The sequence below is a fragment of the Nycticebus coucang genome, chromosome 1 (assembly GCF_027406575.1).
Source record: "Nycticebus coucang isolate mNycCou1 chromosome 1, mNycCou1.pri, whole genome shotgun sequence".
Lineage (NCBI taxonomy): Eukaryota > Metazoa > Chordata > Mammalia > Primates > Lorisidae > Nycticebus > Nycticebus coucang.
In genome coordinates this window covers 161,210,150-161,222,432 of record NC_069780.1, presented here as the reverse complement: position 1 = coordinate 161,222,432, position 12,283 = coordinate 161,210,150, and the positions used below count along the sequence as shown (strand labels likewise).

The window sequence follows — 12,283 nt, the reverse complement described above, 5'->3', positions numbered from 1 at the left end:
TGTTGTCTTTGCTCAGTTTTGTGTGTACTTTTATAAGGCAATTCTACCTATTTGAATAGGGCAAGTAGTTTCATAATCTAAAGCATATTGAAGAAAAAGGGAGGAAAAGGAAATAGGGAAAAGTAAAAGGCATAAGATGGATCCAAGAATGAGGAAATACTGGCTGTGAAATTTTTACAGCCTTTCTAAAGAGGAAACAAAAATTTATCCTATAAATAAACTGAATTGGCAACTAAGGTTTTAGAACTACATAAAATTTTTTTTAAACACTGACCATGGAGAATTCACATACACTTATTTGTCTTATCTTCACAATCAGGGAGCTGATCACTCTAGGATAATCACTAAGTACCTTAAAAATTCAAGTCTGTCTTTGACTTCAGTATGAATCTGTTTTTATCCAGATACATGTCATTTTTGTATCTTTGAAAATGTCATGATTATTGCCTCAATCAGTCTGTATCAACTATTTGTCATTATTTATGCATACTTTAAATACTGGGTATAAAATTTCCATATATACAATTTCCATTACATTAATGGTTAAGATCTACTGAGAAACAATAAATGATTCAGGAACATTATAAATCAGTAAAACATAAATAATCAATGCCATAGTTGATAATTAAATTAAAATTATCATCTGAGAAGCAAAAATAGTTCCTATTAAAATATTGAATTAAAAATATGGCCTAATTCTACAAGAACATTGAGCTCATCTGGAAGGTTAATCTTGAAAAAGAGAAAATCCTACACTTTGGGACAGAGGACAACCTCAAAAGGAGGATGAGATGAGGATTTCTAAGACTTTCTGAGGTAATCAACTGTCAAAAAATGTCTTGTCTGAAAGTAGAAACCTTACGCTTCAGTTTCTCATTCTCAGCCTGATTTTTATCTAACACAGAATTGTTAAGAACTTTTGTTATCTTGTTCAACCACAAAGAGTAAGAAATAGTTAAGGAAACAGGGAATCATGAGGTCTTTCCAAAACCAGAACAATATGGGAGATGGAAGCTGACAGACTGACTGGATGGAACAGTCAGAAAGCTCCCATCATCAGGAAATAACCACAATACCAACACCACAAGCTCGCAATTAACACTGTCTCCAGAAAAAAAGTTAAATATTTTATTATGAGTATAAAAGTAAAAAGAGAGAAAAGTAAGGTTGGGAACATTAAGCTAACAACTCTGTTATCAGAAGGTTTTACATACTATATGAAATCTCTTGTTCTTCATTAAGATTTGATAAAGAAAACTTTATTTCCATCTTACCAAACCCAGGACTCCATTTTCACTTTGAAGATGAACAGTCATATCTGGGCTAATAAAATTGCTGGCCAGAAGAGGGATTCCTATGCCCAAATTAGCTGGAGAAAAAAGATGTTAAGGCCTAGCATATTAAAGGTAGAGAGAGAGAGCACTACAAACCTCCCACATGGATAAATTTGAACAGAAACTTTCTTTAAAGGGAATATGTTCTGGATGTAACAAATGATTATATACATATTCTTCATTCATGCTCTGAGCATTATTTTGTGATTTTTCCAAAAGAGAATCTCACAGATTTTTCAATAATACTAATATGCTCTTCTGTCAAGATATCAAAGTGTTACCTTCAGAAGCTAGCCAAGAGACCATTTTAGCAAAAATGTAAGACAATTTTATTTTCATTAATGTACTCAGCAACTTCGGACTGACGTATTATGACTGATGTATTATTAAACATGACTTGAACTTTGTTTAAAAAATGATTTTCAATATTCAAAACTCAGAGTAAAAACAAAGATGATTTAATATTTGTCATCTTATTTAATAAATAAATCAGGTCACTTTTTCCTTTTTTTGTGACAGGGTTTGCTCTGTTGCCTGGACTACAGAGCAGTGTGTCACCATAATTCACTGCAGTCTCAAACTCCAGTAGTCAAGAGATCCTCCTGCCTCAGCCTTCCAAATAGTTGAAACTACAGGTGCTTACTACAACAGGAGGCTAATTTTTGTGGTTTTAGTAGAGAAAAGGTATTACTATATTGCTCAGGTTGATTTATAACTCCTGGTCTCAAGAAGTCCTCCAGCCTCAGCCTCCCAAAGTGCTAATATTATTAGCACCACACATGGTCCCCATTTTTAAGTTTTTAGAAAAGTTTTCTGACAGTACCAGAATGCTTGCTTAAAAATTTAGCAGCTCCTTTGGATCTCTGTGGCAGCATTCATTGGTAACTGAATTTTCTCTGAGACATAAAAAGGGAGGGAGGGAATTAAGTTTTAGCAAATACAACTGAAGCAGTATATAAAGTAGCTGTGTTAAGTCATCAAAGAGCTAACTGAGGGTGGTGCCTGTGGCTCAAAGGAGTAGGGCGCCAGCCCCATATGTCAGAGGTGGCGGGTTCAAACCCAGCCCCGGCCAAAACTGCAAAAAAAAAAACAGAGCTAACTGAGACTGTTGAATCTTTTTCCTTACGTGATGAAAACAGGATCAACCCTGATTCCTATACAATGGTGTGAGTTCAATCCTGCTTCTCAATGCAGGCAGGCTGCCATATCAGAGATCCTTACACTGCCCGAAAATTCTGCCTGCTAAAAACAAAAGGCCTCACCAGAATTAGTATAAAGAATGATGTGCTGATGAGATTCTAATAACAGTGAAATTTTTATCAATCAAGCCCAGAAAAAAATAGTTTCTATATGATGTCATATTATAAACTACCAAGGCCAACAAGACAACTCAGTGACCCAGATCACTGTGGACACAGTCTATGAAGCTATGATGATAGCTATTTAGTTCATCTTTTAGCAAATCACAGGGTACTACAGGTATAATATCATTGTATTTCATTTCTCACAGTGATGCACAGAACACATTGAGAGATTCTGTTATGAGCAGGTATTTTTAGGTAAGAGCAATCAAAATTATAGACCTTATACGTCAACTCCTTCATCATATTCTGTCATTTTCTCATTCTTTAAAACTTTTGAGTAAGTCTGGGAGATAAAGGTCTACGTATTCTGGGTTGAAAAAGAGAGGTGATGAGAAAAAGCCATTTATATGAATTGACTTGCAAATATTTTTCATAGGCAATACTGTATCAGTGAATAAAGAACACCTAGAAATCATCATATTCCAAAAATCGGTGTCGCAGTCAGTATTTCAGCATCAGTGTAAGGCTGGCTTGGGAGGAAAGCTCAGGGACTAACTTTCCCCTACTAAGTCAAGTTGGCTGATTCCCCATCTTGCTGACACAAGAGGTGGAATAGACGGAACATGATATTCTTTTCTCCCATGTGAATTCTGACCATAACACCAGGGATAAATTGAGAAATAAAGAAAAATAAGGAGGAGGTAAAAAGAAAAGGGAAAAGCAGGTATTCTAGTCAACATCACAGTCTGATACTCAGGGACTAGAGAAGCTCAAAGAATGGAAACACTTGCTATGTTTATAATTCTTCCTGACCCATGTCCTTAAGTAGGACATCACTGTATCTACCAGCCAACAAACATTTATTTTATTATATGCAATTTGTATTTTTTTCTTTCTTTGAAAACTAGCAAAATGAGAAACAGACTCAGTTATTTAAATGCATTCAAAATCCAAATACTAACTGTACTAAATTAATGTCCTGCCTCTTTTTTGATAAAGTACCTAAAGCAGAATTTGAATCATTTGTTGACTATCCTTACAAAACATTAGACAATAAAAGGGTATATTCATGGGATCTTTGCCAAGAGAATCAGAAGATCATTAAGAAGTTGGATTTTATGTTTCAATGAGAATACAAATGTCAAAATATAGAGAAAACAGACAGCATACGTTATCCATAATAATTCTGAGATTTGAAACCTTTATCTTCAGTTTCCTAATAACCTCTAGTTAAACGCTAAATTGCTCTGAAATCATTGCATATTAGAAAATAGATAAACAAAATTTTGGTTCCATTTTATTTCAAAAAGGCAAACAGATTATGATCCCAATTTTATATATCTTGACATCTTTGAGTTATATTACAAATTTTGAAGAAAAAATTGATCAACAGCTTTAGAAGTTACCATGGATTAGACATCAGTCACTACACAGAAGGCCAATAGCCTGACCAATATGGGGCGTCAAAAGCTATGTCTTTGCTCAGTCTCAAAACGACAAAGGATACCATACATGCCATCCTCAAACTCAAGAGCTGCCCGCTTGATGATACGTTCCCTTACATCACCTCCAGGCTTCCCAGATTTGGCTTTTCCATCTCCATCTTTCCGGATTGATAAACGCTTCAAAATAAACAGAAATACATTATTCATGAATGAAGGCATGCTTTGTATTTTAGCATTACCAAAATATAAGATTTTACTGGAAAAAAATAACTAACACTCTCCCATTACTATTGAGACCAATCTGCAATATATAAAACACATGTAACACTTAATGACAGAAATAATTCTTTAGGGAGTAAATGAAAGCACTCACATAGATTAGTTTGGGGAAGATATGCCTGTTCTGTTTGAAGCAAATCATACCCTGTTCTTATCACACTGCCTCCTACTACTGTTACTTTTAACTCCTGCCTGCTACTATTGTTACTTTTAACTCCTGCACCTGAATTCCCCTCAGGTACTCAGGGATTGGCCAGAAGAAAGACAAAGACCTTGGGAGTCTGTTTTTCAGGGCTGTCAGAAAGTGTTTACCAGGTGTTGCTGCTGCCAATTGCCTATTTCCACCTGTAAGGTCCAGTCTGGTTTTGCTACAAGTGCATCACAGGAATCACAGAACTATCTAGAAACTAGCCAAGAAACTACTTCTATTAATAAAACCCTTAACACAGACTCTGGTTACTGTTTGCAAAGGTCCCATACTTTCCCTAGGCTCCTGATGCCGGTTTTGGATAGCATGTCTCTCCATTTGATGTCTACAAGGTAGTGGGTATCTCTGGTCCTCTGAGTCCCCTACTGTATCTCTATTCCGTTGCTGATTCTTAGACACTTTTTGAATCTTAATATCAATTATGGCCAGCTTATCATTCTTTATGCTTTCGCTTAGAACACCCATGTACCCACTCCTTGTCATAATCTCTTGTCTTCCCACTACCCACAGCCCACAGCCAATGATGTTCTTTCTGCATTCTGAAAGTGCAAAGCTACTTCAAGATAGTCAGACATTTCTGAACAATCAAACATTAAGATTCTGGCAGGGGTAGAGCCACCAAAGACCTGATTATTCTTCTCTACCCTCTAAGACAGCCAGCAAAACTATGCATCATAGATTAGGACAGCGGCAGAAGCCTAGCAGATGTGACCTAGAGAATCACATGATATGGTGATATATACTGAAGGAAATTAGAAATATTTTGCCTTAAAATACATTTCTCTGACATTTTGACATGGCTGCCATGAGTCTCACAGATACGAATAACACTAAAAAGCTGTCATTTATTGGAAGGAAATCTATAGAGAATGCAGCCAGATTTATCTCCCCCAAGATTAACTGAGTTTCTAATACTTTTAAGGTCTGAAAAGAAATATTTACCATCTATTTGCTCTGAGGCCTGACACCTTTGAAGTTTCACTTACACAAAACAACCTCTGCTGCCTTCTCAAGTTTCTCCCTGTCTCCCTCCCAAAACCTGAAACCCCCAATGAAGAGTTGAATCTTCAGTTTTGAGGGTTCCCTTATATATTTTTTAACATATATATGTTAAAATAAATTTGTATAGATTTCCTCTTATTAACCTGCTTTATTGTGACTTGATTTTTCAGCAAACCTTCCAAGGGCAAAGGGGATGTTTCCCTTATTGTCAACAGTACTTTGTGAAAACCAGGCATTGTCAGGCTGGACAATGGCACAATCAAGTTCATGGGAAGCTCCTACTAAGATCTAAAACAAGTTCCTCCTGCTCAGCCTCAATTCCTGATCATGGGGATTGGCCCCAGGGACATATCTCTCTGGTAATCAGATCCATAAACACTGAAAAGGAAGCTAAGTCAATTACCTCGATTCTTTTCTCATATTTTTCTCCCTTTATAAGGCGATGTACATAAATCTGAGGAATATGAATGTCTTCTGGAGCAAATGTGCCAATATCCACAATTTCTTCAACCTAGACAAAGCAATATTTGTTCAAAAAATTAGATAAGGAAGATAAGCTTTAAGGAAGCTTAAACTGAATATTTTTTGTTTTTACACAAGTGAAGTATATGCATCTCTACCTATAACAGGTCAGATATAATGCAAATATACATATGAGAGAATATGTCCATATATCTATGTTTTCTTATTAAATCATAAACACATACAGCATGTATACATTAATGCATTTATGGGGTACAACGTGCTGATTTCATATAGAATTAGGAACGCTTACATCACACTGGTTAATATATACCTCTTCTCGTTTACTTAATTATTGTTGTTTGTATGTGCACATATTTGTAATGTATAATATATTGTAACTTCTGGACACATAAAAGAGAAGAAATTCAAATACATGTGTCTGAAAACAAAAATACAGAATATAAAACTCCAGAACTTAGTTTTTGCCTAAAACAGCTTCAGTTACAAATATGTCAAGTGGCTGGTCAGTACAGCTGCTTGAACTTTCACAAATTGCAGCTCAACTATGCAAAACTTGAAAGCACATCCCTCAAACACAGATTTTCAAAATTAATGGGAAATTTATCATATCAAAGACAAAAATCTGCAAAACATCTGCTCTGTCAATTGAAGAGCTTTTTAAATATAGATACAAATGCTCTTTGTATCAGTTTTTAATTATTTCTGCTGTCGGCGTCCTAGAATCATGATAGAATTACAATCACTGAAATAATTTACTTAAAGACAGATAATTTCGATATAGAAATTTCAAAAAGGAAATATTAACTATTAACTAGAAATACTCAAGTTAAATAGAATTTAAGTTATTCACAGAGAATAAGGGCATTTCATAGCAATATAAAATGCATCCCGTGTAAGTCTACTATTTTAGAATTTATTTTAAAAAATAAAATAATTTTTACATCAATATACAAGAAAAAACTCCTTATGACAAGGATCAAAAAACTAATTATCTGTTGTGGCCAAAGAATAGGTTTCTGGTGAGATTTTATATAAATATATATATATATACACACACACACAATTTATATACACATATGTATATATTTTAAATTGTGAGTATTCAACTAAATAGATACTGTATCCTAAACCAAATAATTATTACTTACATGAACTGATTTATTCAAGGAGTACTGTATTGAATTTGTCTTCCAAAAAAAAAAATTTTTTTTTTTTGAGACAGAGTCTCACTTTTTCACCCTTGGTAGAGTGCCATGGTGTTACAGCTCACAGCAACCTCAAACTCTTGGGCTCAAGCGATTCTCTTGCCTCAGCCTCCGGAGTAGCTGGGACTACAGGTGCCCAGCCACAACACCCAGCTATTTTCAGAGTCAGGGTCTCAATCTTGCTCAGGCTGGTTGTCTTCCAATATTAAATAAACTCCCCAGAATAGCCCTCTATGCTATTCTACTACAATATGCCCTCACCAGGCTCCTCCTACGATGAAAGACAACCAGGATAACAGGTGACATTCTAGTTGTGCAATGCTCCCAAATAGCTGAAACAAGACCAGTATGGTGGATCAAAGCTATCTTCTTTGATAAACAAAAAGATCTTCATCAAAGTCCAATGAAAATTCCAAGGAAGGGTCAGGAAACATGCTAGCATCCAAGTTGAACCCGTGGGTAGAGATGCCACTGGGGATGGGGTAGGGAGAGACAAGAGGACCTTTGCCACCACACTCAGTGTCTTTCTCTCCACAACTCTCAATGCTCCAGTATTCTCTGAGGTGGTGACAAGATAGAGAGGAGGTAGAGATGGGAAATGCTGAGCAGCTAAGCACTGGTAGCTACCTTGTCAACTGGTCGGAACTTTCAGCCTGGAGGGCTCATTCACATCTCTACACAATATAAGCCTTCAAAGTTCTTCAGTTTAAAAATATGTTTCAATAATCCATCTATTATCCTGAGGGTACATATGAAGATTTATTTATGAAAACATAAACCACAGCATTTACCATAATGAGTTGAGAACAACGTAAATGGTCAACAAAAGGGAAACTGTAAAATAAACATGATGAATCAATATTATGTTCTCATATTTAATGACAGCTTATAATTTCACATTTCATAAAAATGTCAGATTTTGTATAAGTGAATAAATATCCATGGGTATGCACTTTGACACATTATTTCTGTATCTATAGATACTGAAAGGAAACACATTGAAATGCTACCCTGTTTCCCCTAAAATAAGACATCCTCCGAAAATAAGACCTACTTACAGGAAAGATAAGACGTCCCCTGAAAATAAGACCTGGCGCATCTTTGGGAGCACACCTTAAAATAAGACACTGTCTTATATTCAGGGAAACAGGGTAATAATTGTTATCTCTGGGTGACAAGCTATTGTTGGTTCCCTTCAATAATGGGGGTGGGTAGCCTACAAATGTTATTTTTTTAAAGGGGCAATAAACAACAAGTAAGTAGTTTCCAAAACTGAGAAATACTAGGGCATATGACAAATTCTACAAATTAGTTAGACATCTACCTACCAAAAGGGGCATTTTAAAAAGAAAATGGACATTCTAAGAAACTAGTTTCTATACTCTAAAAGCAGTTATGACATTATATACTAAACTAAAGAAATCCTTTGTCCCTTCCTATTCAAAGACAATAATGTGAATTGTTTTCCATGCCTAATACTACTCCAGAAGGTCAGGTCTTCAGATCTGCTTGAATTTTTACGGCAGTTTGCTAATTGGTCCCCCTGCCTTACTCTTTAGCAAGAGCAAAGAACATAATGGAAAAAATAAAAATAAAACAAGTAGTATTCCTCACTTAAATCAGAAATGTTGATGATAACCAGTCACTATTTGCTTCTGGTTCCACCAAAGAAAGTTCCAGCAAAAAATACCAAATCAAGACAAAGCTTCATTACCAAGGATAATTATATCATAATTTTCATAATGATTAGAGAGAATGAATAATTCCTGGTAAATCAACTCTGATGACAAGCAAGAATCTAGTTAAACATAATCAGTTCCACTCTTTGTCATCCCAACATGAATGATTTTCATATTGTAGAAAAAGCACGTGCAGCATTTGTCAAAACAATATCAACACTCAACAGTATTAAAAATGTACAAAAATCAAAGCTTTCTCAGAGTTGGTTAGCAGAGTTAATAGAAAAGGAAGAAAATATTTGAGGTACAAACCAAAAGAAGAAAACACTTATTTTCAGACAATCTGTGAAAAGAGTTTAATTTTTTTTAAACTGAAGAGGCAGAACCATCTTACTGCCCGTGATTAATATTAATAGGACAGATGACTTCTAAGCTAGTTTTGTGGGACCTTGAGAAGGGAAAAGAAGAAATTGAGAAGATTACAGAGTCTTATGAGATCAGATGACAACATTAAGAACCAATGGAAATCTGAAAGCGATGAGTAAAATGGGCTTCCTAGGGAAAAAGTAAAATAAAAGATGATGAGAGCCATAACTAAAGATGGTAGAAGGCACTTCCCGAAATTAGAAATGGGTGAGAAAGAGTAAGGACAAAGAAGAAGCCTCAGTGCAAAGGGCAGATGTAAGTGTCCTCAGAGATGAAGTTGGAAAAGGTAGCTAAGAACAAGCCAGACTGCTCCTGGCACTATGAATAGTTCTCGCACAGCACCACCTGGTACAACTAGAAATCCAGACACTTGAAGCGTCTCTAATTGGTACTTGTCTTCAGTCATTAGCCAGAAAATAGAGGCTGGGAAATGTTAATTGTTATTGATTTGAACTTTGTTTTAAAATGTTGCTGTCTCTGCCCTGTGCTCTTTCTACTTTATAACTCTGAAAAGTTTTATGTTAAAGCTCAGAGAACGATAAGAATTCATCCCTTGGTGACAACATTTTTGTATTTACTTGGCAAACATTTTTTATACCTCAGGTAAGGGAACAGAGGAGCTGCAAGGCAATAACGTTCTTATTTTTTATTTTATTTTAGTGACAACCTCAATCCGTTATAGACTCAAAAATGGGCCGACCCTAAAATTTGTTAGTGGAAAATGCTGTGCACCTGCAAAACTCTTTTTATGATAAAAAGTGAGGGCTGCTTGAGGAGGAAGAGGAAGATTCACACTCCAGATTTGCTTCCTGAGTCATTTCAACTTTCAAAAAAGTTTAAGAGGAACATTCTTCCTTTGCCAAGAAATAGAAAAGCAGACAACAAGCAATAATGTCTAGAATCACGAGAAACACAAAGTAACTCCAAAATAGCATAAAGCTGCGGAAGACGAGAAAAACAGGAGAGGGAGGCAAGGAGCAGGAGCACAAAAAACCACAGGGTAGAAGCAGGGGTGCCCTGGATGCTATAAAAATTTAACCCAGAGAGAGTGAAACTGGAAGGAAAAGTGAACAAGACCTAGTGTTTGATAGACCATAAAGTGACTATAGTGAACAATAATCTCTTGTACATTTCAAAATAGCTAATGTTCTCAGAATAAATTGTCTTGATTTGATCTTTACACATTATATGAGTGTACCATATCATGTACCCTGAAGATATGTGCATCTATGATACGTCAATAAAAATAAAAATTATTTTTGTAAAAGAAGAAATGTGGAACAAGGGGAGGTTAGCATGTAAGGCATCTTTCTCAAAAATCCAAAGGAGGAAAAAAAGTTTCAAAAGTGCAAGAAGGTGAATATATTCTTAAACTTCATTCTAAGGGCTCATATACATACAACCAGTACAAAAATATAGGAGAAAATGGCAGAAAAGCTAAAAGGGCCAGGAACAGATACATATGGTCTTAGATCAGTGGTTCTCAGCCTTCCTAATGCTGCGACGCTTTAATACAGTTCCTCATGTTGTAGTGACCCCCAACCATAAAATGATTTTCGTTGCTACTTCATAACTGTAATTTTGCTACTGTTATGAATTGTAATGTAAATATCTGATATGCAGGATGTATTTAGGCAACCCCTGTGAAAGGATCGTTCCACCCACAAAGGGGCTGCAACCCACAGGTTGAGAACTGCTGTCTTAGATGCTTGTAAGGAAATGCACAAAGACTGAAAATAAAAAAAAATAAAAATAAATTATTTTTTATCATTGAATTTGGAACCTTAAAAATGGTGCTAAATAAAATTGCATAGTCATTATTAAAACCTGGTAGAATGGCTTCGCACCTGTAGCTCAAGTGGCTAAGGCGCCAGCCACATACCCCAAAACTGGCAGGTTCAAAACCAGCCCAGGCCTGCCGAACAATGACAGCTACAACCAAAAAAAAAAAAAAAAAAAAAAATAGCCGGGCATTGTGGCAGGCGCCTGTAGTCCCAGCTACTTGGGAGGCTGAGGCAAGAGTATCGCTTCAGCCCAGGGGTGGGAGGTTGCTGTGAGCTGTGATGCCATGGTACTCTACCCAGGGCAACAGCTTGAGACTGTGTCTCAAAAAAAAAAGCCTGGTAGACTGGATCTTACACCAGTGGACATTCTACAACATCCTGTGGAAACAGACAAAGAACAGGCTCTGTTAAGAAAATATATGCACATCTGCAAGCCACAGACCTAGGATTGAAATGTGGTAAAGAATATTTAAAATGAGTTTTAAAAAAGAAAGAATATCACAATCATGGTCCTATAATCAGATCACACTCACCAAAGATGTGGATGATATATTTTTAATAGAAGTGACAAAATTGGCTGAGAAATAAGATAGAAGAGATGCCAATTATTTGACCATTTTCTGTTCATCATATTCTGCTAATAAATTCTATATTGCCTCACGACAAGATCTATCTTTCAGAATAAAACAATGAATTAAATCATAATTCTGGACTTCTCATCAATAAAAACAAACTGCTTGACCAAGTAGGAAAGATGAAAATTCTCAGGAAAAAAATGATAATATAAGTAGGAATCTGTAATCAGGAAGTGAGTCCTGGAAATATATACAAATACATTTCGGGCAGTGCCTGTGGCTCAGTCAGTAAGGCGCCGGCCTCCTATACCGAGGGTGGCGGGTTCAAACCCGGCCCCGGCTGAACTGCAACCAAAAAATAGCTGGGCGTTGTGGCGGGCGCCTGTAGTCCCAGCTACTCGGGAGGCTGAGGCAAGAGAATCGCTTAAGCCCAGGAGTTGGAGGTTGCTGTGAGCTGTGTGATGCCACGGCACTCAACCCGAGGGGCATAAAGTGACACTCTGTCTCTACAAAAAAAAAAAAAGAAGAAATACTTTTCAAAAGCAGAAAATTTCAA

General features: G+C 36.2%; 1 protein-coding gene across 1 annotated transcript in view; it reads right to left on the bottom strand.

Moving 5' to 3' along the window:
* OXCT1 (3-oxoacid CoA-transferase 1) overlaps window positions 1-12,283 on the bottom strand; it is a 189,855-nt gene that overhangs the window by 102,662 nt on the left and 74,910 nt on the right. Inside the window, exons 8-10 of the mRNA XM_053591594.1 lie at window positions 5,976-6,083; window positions 4,146-4,260; window positions 1,275-1,369 (exon numbers count right to left, since the gene is read on the bottom strand). Coding sequence (XP_053447569.1) covers window positions 1,275-1,369; window positions 4,146-4,260; window positions 5,976-6,083 — 318 coding nt within the window. The remainder of the gene's footprint in view (window positions 1-1,274; window positions 1,370-4,145; window positions 4,261-5,975; window positions 6,084-12,283) is intronic.